The sequence below is a fragment of the Barbatula barbatula genome (assembly GCF_947034865.1).
Source record: "Barbatula barbatula genome assembly, chromosome: 7".
Taxonomy (NCBI): domain Eukaryota; kingdom Metazoa; phylum Chordata; class Actinopteri; order Cypriniformes; family Nemacheilidae; genus Barbatula; species Barbatula barbatula.
This window is the reverse complement of record NC_136770.1, coordinates 20555385-20574146: the sequence shown is the minus strand read 5'-3', so window position 1 is coordinate 20574146 and position 18762 is coordinate 20555385. Positions and strand designations below refer to the sequence as shown.

The 18762-nt window shown below is 39.4% G+C and overlaps 1 protein-coding gene across 2 annotated transcripts in view; it reads left to right on the top strand.

Annotated features, from left to right (window-relative positions):
* The first annotated feature begins 1075 nt into the window (after positions 1-1075).
* Positions 1076-18762, top strand: part of pdzrn3b (PDZ domain containing RING finger 3b) — a 69973-nt gene continuing 52286 nt past the window's right edge. Inside the window, exons 1-3 of one of the 2 annotated variants that reach the window (XM_079460151.1) lie at positions 1076-1929; positions 4631-4717; positions 6202-6309. In XM_079460151.1, coding sequence (XP_079316277.1) covers positions 1216-1929; positions 4631-4717; positions 6202-6309 — 909 coding nt within the window. In that variant the 5' untranslated portion in view covers positions 1076-1215. The remainder of the gene's footprint in view (positions 1930-4630; positions 4718-6201; positions 6310-18762) is intronic. The other variant, XM_079460152.1, reaches the window with a different exon arrangement.

The window sequence follows — 18762 nt, the reverse complement described above, 5'->3', positions numbered from 1 at the left end:
AGTTTGATTTCTCAGAATATCGATGAAAGAATTCTCTATCTTCAGACTTCTAAAAAAGAAGAGAAATTCACACTGCTCACAAAACATAGTTAAGCCTCAAACCAAAGGCCTTCCACTGCACATAGCTGCCAGTGACCCTGTCTTTGGATCTCATCATTTACAATTCAAATGCTTTTATGACCGTGGTGCTTCCTACCGTGATGGAAAATGTCTTTATTTAAATGAGCTTTACAAAATACACTCAACAAATACACATTTTTAGGCAAATCATACGCTCACAGCTTCTATTTACTGAATTTAGAGAACTCTTCAGACAGACGATTATTTGCCCCCTAAACAGCATCATTGGCCACTCATGCAGACTGTAAGTATGTAAAGGATAATAAGCCCAAGGCTGTTAGGGTTTGAAATTTAAGCTTGTTTATCCGCTGTTCTGCGTAAGCACACACAGATATTTCTTTACTTACTTTTAGGTGTTTAGCAGATGCTTTCATCCGAAGTGAAGAGAAAAATTAAGCGATTCATCTTAGAGGCATGATAACGAAAAGTGTAACAAAGATTCAACAATTGTTAGCGAAATACATATCGAAAAGGGAGAGTTAATGAAATGTTTGTAAAATTGATTTCTAATGTTTTTATTATTAAAATAAAATAATATTTAAATATATAGCTATTATTAAGATCATCATCATAAAATACACACAAAAATATTATCTAGAAATTATTATCATTATTTCAGGGTCATTATTTTTGTGTGTTTATAAAGACAATGTAGTGATATACAGTTACTGATGATATTATCCAAAGAGTATTTACACATTTAAGCTAGTGTTTAAAATGTATGAATGTCATTAGCAAAATATTGAACCAAGTGGAAATTGTAGCTATTCTTTATTCTCCTACTTTAAATTTAAGACATAACAAAATTTGCTTTCAGGTGTTAAGTGTGCTTAAGGAACACTTTGACAAAGAAACGCATGTTTTTTTATTTAATGCGCCTTGAAATGTTTCAAAAGTTACCTTCGCGTGCGCAGCTCTTCAGATCGTTTCGGTACCCAAATGTGAAGCACTTCTCTCCCCCAAAGGAAGTCTGAGGCAATTAGACCAGTCAGTAGAAGTGCTCGTACTCTACTCAGTTGCTCCGAGCTCTTCTAATGACTTAAACCCCTGTTATTCTGCGGGTGCCCTGGTTCCGTTGGATTTACTTTCGCAAAAATGGGATTCGAGCTGGATCGTTTTAAGGGTGCCGTGGACCCGGACTTCAAATGCAACTTGTGCAATAAAGTTTTGGAGGATCCGCTCACTACCCCGTGCGGTCACGTCTTCTGCGCCGGTTGCGTGCTGCCGTGGGTCGTCCAGCAGAGCAGCTGCCCCGTCAAATGCCAAAGGATCTCCACCAAAGAGCTCAACCACGTCCTTCCCCTCAAAAACTTAATATTAAAGTTAGACATCAAATGTGACAATCAGTCGCGGGGCTGCGAGAAGATCGTCAAGCTGCAGCATCTGGCGGAGCACGCGGAGATGTGCGATTACTCCCCTGCCAAATGTAGGAATAAGGGATGCAGCGAGGTACTGAACCTTAAAGATATGGACGCACACATGCGCGAGTCGTGCGATTACAGAGCGGTCGGTATATGCGAGAGCGGATGCGGATTGATGCTCACGCACAAGGAGCAGAAGTTAAACAACCATTGCTGCTTGAAAGCTCTGAGAGTGCACAACGGTGCGCTGCAGGGGAAAGTGGTCAGCCTGGATAAGGAGCTGAAAAAACAAGCCCTCAAGTCGGGTAAAAGAGAGAAATCGCTTTTGGCTCAGCTGTCAGCGGTTCATAACGAGCTTCAGATGACCGCGCTGAAATATCAGAAGAAATTCACCGAATACAGCGCCAGGATCGACTCGCTATCCAAGAGTCTTTCTCCGCCGTGTAAGGTAAGACTTTTAATGATGGCGACATTATAGTTCCTCAGAAGATGGCTAACCGTATTATCTTAAAATGCGAAATTTCAACTTGGGCAACTTTGTGTCAGCCACTGACGTGATACGTCACATCGATTGAACTATATAAAGCGTCTTGAACTGTTTGAAGACGAACTGTTGTTTGTGTTTATATGTGTGTTAATAATCGTGGAAAGATGCTAGTGATGCACCGTTATCATGGCGAGACTTCGAAAACTTGAAGTTGACACAAAGATTAGTTGGCAATGTTGTTTTTGCCGTCTACTAGTTTAATGCTCATTTGATCATTATGGAACTCTATAGTCAATCCCTGTCAAGTTATTTACTTAGTTTTAGTGAGAAGTTTCGTTTAGATTAGAGCTTGTGGGAATTTCATAGCTAAACCCAACACCACCCAGTGATATTGATGGGAGCGCTTCGGTCGGTTCGCGTCAAGCGCAGACTTAAAGACGTTTGTGATTGGCCGCCTGCGTGTGACGTGGGATTCCGTCGACATCTGCGATGTAAGCAGGTTTGCTCTTGTAATAAATTCTATGGGCTGCTGTCGTGTAGTGCGTGTGTTCAGCGTTGTTTCAATTAGCATAGTAAAATAGTTCCGGCTTTGCAAAGTTTTGTCGAGTTACAAACTTACAATAATGTCCAACTTTGGTCAATTTGCACATTAGAATAGAAACACAATGAGTACATAGTCTAGTTTTGAGGTCTTAGTACCTAAGTTTTAGTTCGTCTAGTTCATAGAATATCATAAAGTTATCATGATGGCGATACCCGTGCTGAAAACACAATTGAAACCATCACCTAAGTTCTAGTGGATGTGATGGGATAATGGGAATAGGGTTTTAGGCCAGTGGAAACGACTCTTTGTGGGTCTCTACTGGTTATGTGTTGGTCCTGGGAGATGCACATCAATAGAACACATTGACATCTTACCGAAAAGGCCAAAAACACACCACAAAATTAATTTAGTTTCAGTTTAACGGTAAACAGCTGATGTTCATCATGTGTTTGTAATAAAGTTTATAGTTTTTTGTCCTACTATCATGATACTGCCATTATATTTGTTCAAAAACATCTGTTACACGTGGCATATACATGCGTAAAAACACTTTTGTTACTTCTAAACGTTCTTGCCTGTGTTAGCTGTAACTAGTTCTGTAGTTCTCACCTCATGACACGAGCATGGGAAATTTCAGTCTCTACAGAATGAGACAGATAACCTTACTCTACCGCTCTTTAGGGGAGCACACAATCTTAAATCTCCCACTGAGTGAACATGTTTACGGGCCCCAGATGATGTACCAGTGACTGCCTTCCTGTTGGGGAATGTAGTCTCTCTTGTTATTCTCATCACATGGTTCATCGGTCAAGTGAGTTAAGGCAGTGCAGAGCTGGAGAAAGGAGGGTGATGATGGGGAGCTGACAAATGCAGGATCGGACCTGTCTGCTGAGCGTTGGCCTGTTGATCCAGCTGCTCTCAAGGAAAAAGGGACACCACTTGGTATCAATTCTGCAGCATGTCGGCATCAAGCATTTGTTTTACTTTAGTTAGTTAGTTCCAGTCCTTGAATATGAATAACTATTTATTTTAAGTGGTGTCAATACCTTCTATGGACATTGTTCCTCGTGGAATTATGGGATTTGTTCCCATGACCTGCTTCTGTAGAGTGCATTCCTCACTTGGGAGACATCCGTTGCATACATGCAGCAAAGATAGTAAAGGGGACACTGTACATGCCACTGATGTCTGTATTATATTTAGACACTGTATGCTGTGGCCCACAGAAATGACAGCTGCGTTCGTCTTTTTCAACAGGAGATAAAAAGCTGACACCATTCGGGTCTAAACGTTCCGACGTTCATCTGTTGAGAGGGCTGTTTGTTGCAAATGTATTAATACATGCCACCAATGAACAGGGAACAAGGCCTTAACCCTTAAAGCCACCGGTCAATTGACAGCTCCTGTCCCAAGATGCTTTAAGAACTAAAGAATGATGTAGATAGCAGGACATGTTTAATGACTGTAACAGGTGCACCTCCCTACTTGTGCTTGCACACCGCTTTTGGTAACGGTTAAATGGAAAGCCTAATACCTGGGGATAATTTAAGAGCTCGGGCTTAAAACTACACACGTCCGAAAGGTTCAGTTATGAAATGCCTACAACTGAGCCTAGATGTTCAGATGTGTTCAATTTCTAGATGGAAATCCGGTGTTTGGTTCTTTAGGAATTTTTTTCTATTGTATGTTTCAAATTCAAGTCGGCTATGTGTATAATAAGGGGTCTTAAGAGGCTTTATTCCCAAAGGCAAAAAAAATGACATTTGTTTCTGATCCGTTCATTTTTTTTGTCTGAACAAAACCAGATAAAATCCTATGCTTTCAAACACGATGCAAACCGCATCCATATGTGATTTGAAATTAGATTTTCAGGTCTGAAATGACATGACAAATGAATATTGTGCAAAGTGTGCAATATTATAAGAGTTTCCAGACACAATAATCTTCAGTTACTATGCTCATATAGTAAACTCTGTTATGGTGACCATATGTAGTGAATAAATGAAATCGGTTTTGTATACGGTATATGCAGAAATGCTTAAAATGTTTTCTGAGTTGAAACCAAGTCAGTTTGTGTTCAATGTGAACACAACTTTTTAACTGTTGCCTCTTTTTTAGGGTGGAGAGACCAAAAACGTCACCGTTATACTCCATCGGGAGTCTGGATCTTTAGGATTCAATATAGTTGGAGGAAGACCATGCACAGTAAGTCTAGATCTGCATCTTCTTTGGCCTTCCTTTTCCTGTTTTTGCATCACACAATGCCTCGCGCAGTTTTTTAATTACCTCCTATAAAGTTACTGTATGACTTCGAGCAAAACTGAACACAAAGCACATGACAAACTGTTATTTTAGTACAGTATCGGTGTAGCATTTGACAAATGAATGATGTGTGGTTTGGCTTCCCAACTAAACATTTAAGAAAGTAGTATACAGAGGCCACTTTGCTCCACCTTAGTAGTTGTGGTGTCAATATCAGTGTGAATGAGGACTAAACCCTTTCTGATGTGGTTTGTCTAAAATAGAAATGTGACGCAGTTTAGAAACCTAAACCGGACCGTTGCAGCAAAACCTTCTGAGGAGGAAACTTTTAAAACAGCAGCGTTTCCGAGACATATTCGAAGAGCCAGATGTAGCCTGGACACACATTTTGCAAGTTTTAGTATATGGCGAGTTTCTGCTAACATGAGTAGAAGAGGTCAGTCACTAATAAGTGTAACACAAATGGCTATGTCTCCAAGCAACTGTACAACTACTTCAACCTGGCCATGACCCCTCTCTAGCAAATGGTTGACATGGCACCTGACCTGTCTGCTTGCAAGACCAAAGCTCTTTCAAAACCTATTAAGCTGCCTTCCTAGGCACCGTTTTAAGGTATTTAAGACATACTATTTATAAAGAGCCCTGCAAAACGCAGCAAAATTCTAAAGTTTTACAATGGCCAAAATTAATATTAGCATAGCATGTATCGTTTGTGGACAAGACGATAGCAGATTATGGTTAGGGTTTGGCTAAGTAGTTTGCGGCATACTGTATGTAGGCATCTAAGTACAGTAAGGTATGGAAAATATGTTATTTCTTCTACAGCATAACCAAGTGATTCTTGGGGATCTAATACTGTGGTAAACAAGGATGTTGTTGCTTTTGTGATACGGGAAGAAGAAAGCGGTTTTACAGTAATTAACTACAGAGTTCACAGTTGGACTTCCTGTGGTTTCCTAAGTATTTCATTAAAAATTAAAGCACAGGGTTAATGTGGTTTGATGTGGCTTTAAAAATTTGGCTGTAGGCTTTGCTGTAACCTTCCTGTCCTGGTCATATTGTTTATATAATGAATGCTGAATAGTTTTCCACATGGATCTTTTACTTTTCACTCACACGTTAGCAGGTAAAAACGTTTACGAACTCAATATTTGACAGTGTTTTTACAGTAGAGCTACATAACCTGCAAACCTTGTGCACCTGCAAACAATTAACTGTTGTTTTGAATGTTGTGTCTTAAAGGGAGTTTCTGTGTTAAATTAATGATCTTGCGTAATCTATGTGTCCCTGTATTATTCAAAAATTCAACTGTACATCTGCGTTTAGTAAAATGTCCTATTTTTGCCAGTTCTTTTATTTCAGTTTTCTCCATTTGGTCTGGATTTATTTTATTGGTCTGACATTTCTGACTTGTTGTTGGATTGCAGGATAAAAAAGATGGCACTTCAAATGAAGGAATCTTTGTGTCGAAGATTGTGGAGAACAGCCCGGCGGACAAGGAAGGGGGATTGCAGATCCATGACAGGATAATGGAGGTAAAAGCCTGTGTTTTAAGCCTTACACCGCGTCCTACAGCGTGACATGCAACGTTTTTTGGCAGAAGTATTTTTCCGGTGCATGGCGTTAGCAGAATTCTGTGACGCAATCACAGCCATTTGGATCTTATACCGTGTTTAAAATAAAGATGCAGAGCTGCATTGGAGCCTGTGAGGTTTTGCTGTGGATGGACTTTTATCATCACTGCTGTGGCTGGTTAGGATAAACTCAGATTTACATGGTGTAACAAACCTGAGCAGAAAATCTCCATTAGGTTGTTCAATGTAATATGGTAAATGTTGTTTACCGACTTGTGAAGGAATCCTTCCTGGCTGGCATTGGGTCAAACGTTCTCTCTTACCCCTGAACAACATCTGACTGTTTTAAAAAGGCCAAGCTTTCCCGGTGCTTACTTTTGAGGGTGCATAGAAACTCAGTCCTACAAAAGTTACTTGTATAGCTGCAGGAATGTGTAACAACGGATGCATTGAATTTGATGTAGAGTGTTATAAATAAGGCCTGGGGCTCTATGATTATTTAGCCAAGTTTATGTCAATATTTTCACTTCACATAGTCAAATCATCATTCATAGGAATGGCCGATTTCAACTCTTAAGCAAGATTTTTAATAGACAGCATTACTTTTAAGTCGTACAATTCATTTGTGCTTTGAAATGAATATGTGCAATATTTAGTGTTCAAAAGCGAAGAAAAAGTATACTAGCTTTTAAGAGCAGCCACATGTGGTGCACTAAACATAAGTGTCTTAAATCCTGCTGGTCGTACAGATTTGCTGTAGGCCCTTGAGACAATAGATGGATTGAACTTCCAAAGGCGACAGTAATGCAGTCGGTGCCTGGTGACTCAAGACCAGTAAACTGGCCCTGTTGGAGGACGTATGAGAACCAGATTGTGTAATGCGGGCGGCGGAAGTGTGCAAGTGTGACTTACTCGGGGGAAAAAAAAGTCCAAGTGTATTTAGCGTGCCAACTGCTGCTTTTCTGTGATATTTGAGCGATCCTTGCTGTTTTTGTAGATGTCATCTACATTTCTGCTTTTCTATCGGTATAACAATACATCGATATTCGAGAAGGGTTATCAGTAACAGTACTAGTTATTTTAACAAAAGAAAGATATGTTGCTCTAGGATGGCACAAGACCTAGAAAGTCGTTTTTGTCTTTTTCATGTGAATCATTAGGGTGAGTCAGCATGCGTGCCAGAGGATGGAAGTAAATAGGGAAGAACATGAGGTACTAAGCCCTAGGTCAATCTATTGAATAACCTTTATGTACGTGCGAATAACGTTTCTTTTAGGTGATTTATTGACACTTTGTAAAACTACGTTAATAATGTTTCCATCATATAAAAGGCTGTAATAATGCTTCATCTCTGGTTGACACCTGAGGTCATGTTGTGCTCTTTAAGACAGAAACATGAATTCTAGTTTTACGTTAGGGCCTTAGGTAGTATCACATATTTAATTATGTCGACTTGAGAAATGACTTTCTGTAGAAATATAATCATATGGGAAGACTTAATGCAAAATGGGTGGAGCAGTTTTGGTGCTATTGTGATCTCCATTGCACGCGGCTAAACCAACACCCTGTAGTCCCGTCCTTTACAGTCATGGTGGACTGGAGAGCCCTCTAAATCCAAACACTCCTGTTTCCGTTTTCCATCCATCATTTGGATTATCCTCGCATCTCCTCTATTGCAAAATGTTCCATATGTATTCTTTGGCAGTCGCAGATGAATGCTGTGATGTAGCTGTCATGTTGAGGTTTATCACCTTTAACCAATTAGATAGTTATCTCGTATGCTTTGATGTGTTATAATAATAATATAAATAGAATATAGACTTTGCAAGATGTTATCACTGGTCCAGAAGCACTTCTGTTTTACTTTATTATATATTTTATTTTTTATTTAAATCAAAGATTTTGAGACATTTAAATTTTTTTGATTTGGTTATAAATGTTCCATTGATTGTATTTTGTTCAAAGGAAGTTCTTTTGGCCGAGCGTTGGATCAGCATTGTTTACATTGTCAAAGTGGTCTGTATGTTAAAAGTATGTAAATAGTAGAAAAGAACACCTTAGTTACTTTTGAATGAGCGTGCACTTCTTACATCTTCTTTCAAAAACATACAAAATATTCTTCAGCAGACGCAGATGAGTCCATTTTATGCTGTTTACCATTTGCACGAGACCCACACGGTTGACTAACTGTCACAGAGTTGCGTCATCATCCCAGCAAGTGCGTGTCAAAGCGGAGCATGTGAATTTGTGTCATAGTGTGACCGGGGCCATCGCGGTAGTCAACATGCCTTACGCATATGTTTCTGACAGCAGCTGGGCTGAGTGAATCACTGACAGAACCGTAGAAATTTCTGCCAGCAACACGCTGCACGGATCATCTGGCCCTTATGAACGTGCTCGAATATATTTTACTGCCCGACTTTATAGGAAGAAAAATATTTAATTGCTCACATCTTACTGAATGTGAATCTGGAAAGTCAAAAAGCGTTTCACTACTCGCACTCACTCGGGCCGTGCTAGCCTTAAAGAGGTTTTATGCATCTCTGTCGCGCATCCATAAAGATCTATATTCTTTATGTAGATGTCTGAAGGAGACATGTCATGGCAGATGTTCCTGTTCAGCTCTAGAGAGGCAAGTTTGAATGATTCGGGAATGAATAGTGGCCTTGTTCAGCAGAGACATTTATTTAGTAATAAAAAAAGATGTAAAATGGTGCCATGTTAGCTCTTCGAACATTTTCGCACATAGCAAGCAGTCGTGATCGCCTGCAAAGGTTGGATTTATGGTGGATTCGGATTTAACACGAGGCTTGTGGTAAAGAAACATCTTTATGCCAGACGGCAGCCTTAAAAAGTGTTTACGGATTTACAGCTTTGGGATGCCTAGAACAAAATTGCTGTCTTGTATTTGAATTTTAACCAAAAAAAATGTAACGCTAATGTTGCTATAGTTCAGAGATTGGGACAAAGCTACAGTTATATTGACCTATAAATAGCTGATTAATAGATTATAGACAAAACAGTCTAAATGCTACAAGAGTTTACGTTTACTTCAAATCCAAGATTAGTCTGAACCTGGTGCCTGACAACCATTAAGTGATTTTTTTTAATGCATTTCTATTCGAAAACCAAGGAATAACCATGCCTCTTGGTGTCCAAGTGTAGATCGGGGCTGTTCAGAAGAGCATTGGAGGTGTTGGGGTAGGAAGAGGTCATGGATATAGACTGGGGTTGTAAATGTCACCTTGTAAAAGCCTGCAAACAGACAGAGGTCAGAGGTTGAACAACAACCAGACTTTAAAAAAAGCACCACTGTGTTTGCCACCTGAAAGAAAGATTTGTGAAGGAAGAGCACTGACATTAACAGAAGAGTGTTGTTCATATCCAAAATGTCAAATGTCTCTTAAGCAGTACATTGTTATGTAATATAGATAGTATTCGATTTTAGTATGTGTGTACCCTGGGAATCGAAGCCATTACAGGAACACCCTTTTATGTCAGGAGTTTTCAACTAACACTTTTGGTTCCTTATCTCCTCCTGCCTCTATAAAGCTGTGAGGTTACCCACAGTGCGCCACTTAACACCCAACGGTGCCTTCAGTTATTTCAGTGTGCACTCGCTATTAAATGTGGCGTTAAATGGCGTGAGGGGTGAGTGGCAACATCAATAGATTGGTAGCTTGAATAGATACGTTAAGAGTCTTGAGAGGATGGGACCCAATGCTCTAATGCGGATGAATCCTGAGTTCTTTTGAACCGGGGGTTGTTAGCATTCTTGTCTATTCGTTACTAAAGAGAACCTTGTAGATCAGACAGCCATAATGAAGGCCAGAGGTCCAAAACATGCATAAAATGTGCCATTGGTTTTATAAGGATGTCCTAAATGTTTAGAGTTTAAATGGTGTGCTTTTGGTGGTGTGAAAGATTTTTTTGCATTTGTTTGTTTTACGTGTGTTATACTAATTATTCGCATTGATTTTTCTTACATTCACAGTGCTGTAACACAGCATTTTATTTTTAATACTGTACATAACTTTACTGTAAGTTAACCAAGAACTGTAATACAATTGTATATTCTAATCTGAATTTTATGTAACAGCATACTACCACGATTAAATAATACCTGACCATTTAAATACTATTAAATAATATTGCATTACAGTTATGAGAATCTTGTGTGATTGTTTCATTTCATGAAAATAAATGTGTTCTTGATGGTTCAAAATATATATTTTATAACAAAGATTATGTTGATTTGTTATGTCCTGATTCCCTGAGGTGTAAGTCAGTAGATTAACAATGAAAATCAACTTTAATGCAGCCATTATGACCTCTATTAAAAAAGACATTAACCTTAATCCATCCCCCTCTGGACTTTATGGCCAACTTGGAAATTTTTGAAGCAGAAGGCCCCATTCTTATAAGGTTTCCCAAGGGAGACAATAGTCATGTCAAAGCAGCATGGGGCCCCAGCGTCCAGTCTCCACCCTCATCTCCTTACAACTAAGATGTCACAACTCTTCTCATCTGTAGTGAGGAATGTCACAAGCTTCTTGTGTTATATCTGACTAAGGACTCAGGGAGCCGTCACATGTTATTCGGCATCTTATTGCAAGAAGCAGGCATTTGTCGAGGACTTTATTAGATTTGTGCTTCTGTCTCTGTTCTGGACGCAGTTGAACAGACAACGTAGAGGAGATGAGCGAGACTGTCAATGCCAAAGAGAGTCTTTAAATTGCAGTAATGCACTTCTGGTCTCAGTTTCTGTTTTGTCGCATGTGAATGGACAGCCCTGTGGCGTGTGCGTGCTTGCGTGCCTGTGTTAGGGAAAAGAAGGCAATGCTGTGCAAGGTTTCCTTTAGGATTGTAATAACTAGTAACTTGTATTGTTTATCCAAAGGCAAATGCCAAAAGCAGGGTGGCCCAAATAATGCCAGAGTAATGCAACTTAATGATGCCTAATGAGGCGAAAACAACATTGCTAACAAATACTTTTCTACATTATTAACTCAAGTCATACAATTATTCATACAGTTTCTTTTAGGGGAGGGGAACAAGAGTCGGGAAAGGACTGCCAACTGGGACTGCGCATGTTGCGCATGTCAATATACAGCCTCCTTGGTTGTTGGCATTGACAAAATGTGCAATTTGTCGTTATGAAGGCAATGTTCTTTATCTGTTTACAAGGCAGTCGGAAGAACTAGTGAATGTGTTGACTGACCGAGTCAGATAGGTAATGGTCAGTTTAAAGGCATAGTTCACCTAACAATTACTCGTCATTTCAAACCTCAATGACTTTCTTCTGCGGCGATACCCATTGAGTTTAATTGGTTTTGTGTCCGTAGACTAAAAGGGAATGGGTACTACAGTTGTTCGGTTATCAACATTCTTCAAAATACCCATTTCAAAATGACGACACCGTTTTAATTTTTGGATGAATCATCCTTTTAAAACTGCCATTTTAGTAATTGTAAAAATTATCCAAAAAATGACTTTGAATCTGTCTTGGCCTACTTTAAATTTGTCTTGTGTTTTGTTCTGCAAGCTTTTCATTTTACGGATGTCAGTGGTATTATTTCTAGCCTTTAAAGGGGTTTAGACAGCGAAAGGGCAGGTGTCATAAAAGCTAATTGTCTTTCCAATCAATCAGCAGTCTTGTGTAAACACGTCAGTAAGAACAATCTCAGGTTGCCCTGCCAGCTGCTTTCACAGTCAGACCCTGTTAACCACGCAAGCCGCCCACCCTTAAAGCCTCCCTAATGAACTACCCTCAATTAAACGCTAATAGGCTGATTAGCAGAACTACAGTCGTGAGGTAATAGCCAGTCGTTTCCTTCTAGTTCCCCTCTGTAATGCAGGCCAGACCCTGGGTCTGTTAATCACGGCCCGCTTTCAGTGCCCCCAGCAGGACCCTGCAAAACGTCGCCTCTCCGTGTCAACCGTGGTAGATGTTGAAACAGAACAGTCTGCATTACGGCTCAGGATTTCTTCAGCCATCTGTAATGCAAAATGTGATCCAAGAGGAATCGTTGACTTGCAAGCCTTCAACTTGTGGCTTTGTCTCTGTAAATCAGTAGGAATGGGAGAATAATTATTACATTTTTATTCATATAAGGAGTTTTGCAATTTTATGGTGGCAGAGTATCTCAGTTTAGACTTTAAGAAACTGTTGTTTGTCTGTGATTTTCGCCAAGTATGGTATAAAGGAGTCAAGATTATTTATGAATCTGTCTTTTTTATGAGTACACATGAACGCCGTCTTCCTGTTTTAAAACTTAGCGTCGTAAACTTCTTATTGGCCGCTCCTGCCTTTTTTATGGACGCACTGCTGCAGTAATCTCGTAAATGTATTTATTGAACGCCTGTACTGTAATTGAATCTGTTATTTAAGAAGGCCTGAAATAAATCATAATCGTGATTATTTTGGCCAATATTGAGATCCCGATTATTTAATACGATTAAACATTAACCTTTAAAACAACATAAAAAATAAATAAAACTTGGCTTTTTAACTCTGAATTTAACTGAAAAATCAATGTAAAGATATAGCACTGCTGTACTACTGTAAAGGATAGATGTGTGCTGTGGATTTGTACTAAAAGAAAAGAGAGGATCCTTGCTAAATGATTTGGCCAAAATTTACGATTACAATACATTTTCGATTTATTGCACAGCCCTAAATTTAAATTTCACTGTATTTCAGCTGGTAATCCATTATTAAAGTCTTTCCGTAATAACCTTGCAGTTCAAGATGAGTGCTTAAGTCTTATTTACTGACATAAATCATAGAAATGTAGATTATCATTCAGCTCAGCAGATACGAAATTGCTTTACTAAACATGTGCTCTTTCAGGCCTGAAATTTCACTGTGGTAGCAACAGTATAATTTTGAAGAACAATTGAAGACTATTAACGTTAATGCTAGCTTTTGGAACTGACAATGAAACATATAGCATGCTAGCGATGCATAACAAAAGTGTTTCAAGAAATTAGAATTGTTATGATTTTTTTAAATGTGTGAACTTGAGTAAGCATTTGTATTAAAGAAGTTTTTCAACGTTAACACTAGTTGTTGGATCTGATAATGCAACATATAGCGTGCTATGCTAGCAATGCATTACAGAATGTTTCAAGGGGAAATAAATAGTTTTTGGGGACATGTTTAAAAATGTGTTTGCGCTCACCTTTGTTTTTATTAGAGACTATTGTAACAGTTAACACTGAATACTTTTACTTGTAGTACGCGTACTTAAACAATTTAGTAGACTACAGCTACAAATTTGCTCAGATTTTCAAGGCCTTTTGTTTCTGGCCTCATATTCTATCTCGGGGACAAGTGAGGTCAATATTAGTCCAGCAAAGTGATCTTTTACTCATTTGGCACATAGTTGGTCCAAGTTTGATGGTCTTTGTGTTGGCAAGCCTTGATAATCAAACTCCTGTTAAATCCAGATAACATGGGTCGGCATAGAATTCCTTCACTCCTATCCTGACAAGCTTTGCTTTTAAGAGACGTTTGAGACGTTTGTCTTTCACACGGTAAACAAAGTAGATCCAGCTACCACTGTGTGCCATTCTCATGCAAATGAGCGCAAGCAGAATACACTATTCCTGAAGAGTCACATTGTCCTGGTGGACCTACTGTGTGCTTCCCTTTTTTGAAAGAGATGTTTTACTTGCACATGTACCATCTCCATTCAGTTGTAGACTTCCTACATCGTTCAGTGTAGCGACAAATAAATCTGTTTGACTTGATGCGACAAAGAAGAATAGAAGCAGCGTAGAATATACATTTGTCATTTTTCTGTATGTGTATTGCAAAAAAAATACATTTTGACTTTTGGAGACGCTCCCCTGTGGTCAAGATTATATTTATTCGTTTTCCGAATGCAATTTGATCGTTAAATTTTTTTATTACATTTACATTTGGCAGACACTCTTATCCAAAGCGACTTACATTATATTATCCTATATATTTATACATAGGTATGCGCAATCCCCTGGGCCTGAACCCTCAACCTTGCATTGTTAACGCAATGCGCTTACCACTGAGCTACAGGAAAGCTGATCGTTTTACTTATATTCATTCTTTCCCATTTGTCTTCGACCTCACGTGTTGCTCTTACCATGTAAAAACAGTCATTGCGATGTTTGATTTGGCATCACTGCAGAATGACGTGGAAGTGAATAAAGCACTGAGGAACTTCTGGGTTTAAGGGTCAGCGGGAGGCAAATAAAAGAAGCTTCGGTCAAAGTCTGGTACACTCGGGACCAGGCTGTCTGGCTTCACATGGAGAAGGCAGACGGGCCCTCACGGTGAAGTTTGGCCCTGTGCAGCCGCAGCATAAGGGAGGTTATATTTAGTGCCAGACCTTGGAGAGGTGGAGTAAAGGAAGGGTCAGAAATTAAACAGATGGATAGAGTGTGGCCGTTGCTTGTCGTGGTGGGAGGTGGGTTTAGGGGCTGTGATTCGGGCGGAGCAGAATACAAATGGATATAGAGAGTTCTGTTGGGCTTTGTAGGTGGTGTTAAATAAACCCGACCACATCTGCAGAGAGGCATCAGGTTTCTCACACGCAGGCAGCCTGACAAACACTCTTTTGTAGATTCTCTTTCTCTCCCTTTCTCCGCACCACTATCCTTTTTATTCCTTTTTTCTCTAGACCTTTTTTTCTAGCTTGCTCTTCGCTTCTTTTCCTTCCTTTCTTCTTTTTTTCATCTCTCTTCCTCTCTCTGGCTCTCGATTTCTTTCAGTGTTGGTCGTTTTCTCTTATCACCATTTTCTTTCTGTGTTTTACACAGTTGTTTTTATTCAAAAGTATGTCAATTTAACCATTTATGGTTTTTAATGTATATAAAGTATAAATATTTTAATAATATGAAATACAAATTCAAACATTTTTGCTGTGCCACAATAGGACACATTTGCGGTGTATTTGTCAACTACCCGTATACACAAACATACATAAATAAATGGGTCTAGTCAGAATAACATGTGGGCCAGTAAGCAACTGTTTTGCAACCAATTAACAACACTCCAGTAACCATTTAGCAATGCCTTCACAAGGAACAACATACTCCCTTCATTTTTCATTGGTTCGAGTCTGTTTAATATGCTAGGGATGGACTGCTTTCGTCCCAGTCGATTATTATCAGAAATATGTTTTGTTTTAAGCAACAGAATAGCAGCGAAAGAGGCTCCCTCTGATCTCGATTTGAGAGATGCCCAGATGAAATGCAGTGCAACAAAGACCTCAAATGTCATTGACAGAAACGGATACAAAATCGCTTTTTTATGAAATGGCGTGAGTAGAAGAGACATGCCATGGTGTGTAAGATCTTGGCAGAGTGAAGGTGTGTACTGTTGTAGTGTTGATGTGTGGCTACAATACCAATAATGTCTTTTAACAATGCTGTCTTGAGTGAACTGTAGTTGCTTTTTTAAGTGATGGTATTTTCTTTCATTTGCTATGGTGATACTGTATTCTTTGAAGTACATTGTAAACGGCCTTGTCATATGCTTACAATAACTTTATAACTGTTAATGTGACAAATGCTTAATTTAATGCTTCCACTAATGATGTTAAGCTATCGCTGGTTACTACCTAAATAACATCTCTACAAAGAAATAAGGATGCGTCATTCACTTAACCCTCACGTATAATTCACTTAAATATCCTATTTATTTCAATGTGTTTGGAATCTATCACATTCATATTTTCTAACATTATCACTAATCTAAGCTTGGAAAAGGAGAAACACATGTTTGGCCACGATCTGAAGGTGAAAGGTATGCATGTTCAGAAAACAGGAGGAGAGCGAGACCCTGTCTCTTGTACCTTTCCTGCGTCGAGCAGATGTGCCTAACCGCAGTGTCCACATTCTTCTCTGAAGACCCTTTGCTTACTTTCTGGTGGGACGTTTTTAATGCGGGCGACCATGGAGCGAACGATAATCTGTTTTTCATCTGTGCTTTGATTTTCACATCTTAACGTGGAAAAATAGGTTAAAGCCACAGGGGCTGACCTCGGTTGAACGTCAGGACTTTGATTATTTTGGTGTGCGTGGTTCAAATAAACCCCGAGCGGGTTGTGGCCTTTTCAATCAAAGCCAAATGTGTGATGCTTTGGTCTGTGTGGAAGGTATTAGGGGATTGTTGAAGTCCCTCACTGAATGTCTGCTCGCGTTGTAAGGATGTTTATCTGATGTCTTGCAAAATCTGTCCATGCGTCTTTGTTTTGGCAGGTTGGAAAATGCGAATGACAATATTTTCAGAACACTGTCTGAAGTTTTGTTGGTATTCAGCGGGTATTTTCCATCCAATTGCAATTATTAAGATATTATTTTATTTCGTGACACTGTTTGCCAAAACGTTGTTTGTGCCAAAAAAAACTTTCTTTTTGAGCAGACATTGGTTTAGGCTACAAAGTAAAAATGTACTTGTGCCAAGTTGTATATCACAGCTAAAGCAACTCCAGTTTTGAAGCCAAACAGGATGATGCAGGTACTTTAACATTGCTGATGATAAGAAAGGCGTGTGCGGCCCGGCAAAGCTTGAGAAACAATTTTTTATTGAATGGTGCTGACATTTTATGATATCACTATTTGAAGTATCTACAGTAAACAGCAGTTTTGTAATGGATGAACATCACTTTAGAAGAATAGATGATGATTTCTTGGAAGCAGTCCAGCCATTCTGCTTGAGCCGATTGTCAACGCTTTCAAAGACCATGAATAACATCTAACATGTTCTGACTATCTACCTCTCCTCTCTTTTCGGGAATAAGTTGTATGGTCCTTGGAATGTTGGCCGAAGTGTTTGTGGTAGGAACGAGAAGATGTTTTTTGTGATCAAACGCTTCTTTCATGCCCTGATGATGCTGATGGTAATCAGTTGACAAGGTGGCAGATCGGCTTCTCGATCACTTCAGCTTCAAAACTCAATATTATATGATATGATGATGAAATATGATATTTTGAGAAATGTCTCAGCGGTTTTGTGTAGGCATGCATGATAAATTATCGGTCATATCGGTATCGACAGATACATTTATCGTACCGGCCGATAATACAATTTAGGCCGATATATTATTGTCGATAAATTATGAATCATTTCCTCTGGTTGAACCACTTCAGCTGCATGCTGTTCACAGTTAAAATTCAGCTGTCTTTCTGTCATGATCATTCACTTGTCAGTGACTTGTGGCTATTGGGAACACCTTTCTGGGTTGCTCTGGAAGAACATCTTTAATTTGTTTAGTAAATAAATATTACATTACACCATAAACGTTTAAAAGTTAAAGAATCTTTAATTAGTGTAAAGTAGGCTTGGTCAAATATTTTCAGGGGAAAAATTGAATGTTCAGTCTCAGAACACGTTATATTAATATTTAGATACTGTAAATAAACCAATATATCGGTTATCGGCTTCCAATGTTCAAGAATGATCGTTTTTTTGTTATCGGCCAAAATGTAAATCTCTCACGGAGGAGCTCCAGGAGCATAAGAGAGGAGCGACAACAGGGAAGGGCGAGAGAGGACCAGGCCTGGACTTTATGTTCGGTTTTAGTGTTTGTATGTCGACCATGAGGGATGCGAAGACCTGTGCCTGCCATGCTCGGCACAATCTTCTTTTGTGCTTTGCAGAAGTAAGATGTCGGTTCTTCTGTCTTAGACTCAAAGATGGGCTATAAATGTGCAATTTTCCAAATCTGCCATTGAGCATAGGTTTTCTTTTTGTACGCTGTATGATTGTATCAGATTTAGATCGAAGTATGTTCAAAACCACAAGTTGGATGGATAGTGAATTTCGTGGCATTATTGCAAGTTTTACTTATTCCATTGTGGCAAAAAAAACTTTTTTCAGATCTTGTAATCCACCGGGTCATATATTTTTGTAGAATGGCTTCGGAGGACCACTGAAGCACTTTAGAAATGTTTGGCAACCGTCATGAGGGTGAAACACGCTCTTGCGACTCCTGGAAATGTTTTGCTTGTGGTTCGATGGTCTCGTTTATCATGAAGTCAATTAGATAGAAGGCCACAGACTGGCTTGGTAAGTAGAAGAGACTGTAATTTAGGAATATGAGAGGTGGTTCTTTGTTAAACGGTTGCGTTTAGGTAATGCTAGGCTAACTTTCTGGCCGCACAGTGGCGTGTGGGTGCTAGCTGTGACGTGCGGTCGATGAATAAGATGACGTGATTCACGAGCTGTGGGGATCCAGAGTACTGACTCCAGTTGAGGCCCGGCTCAGGCGTATGGTGCGACCGTCAGGGGCTCTGTGCAGATTTGAGCATTTTTTAGCAATCCTGCAAGACCGTTTTGTTTTTGCATCTGTGGGTGTCATTGGATTCCAACCAATGGCCAGAAAATTCACTGACTCACTCCGATTGTTTTCTCTGTAGCCCAGATTT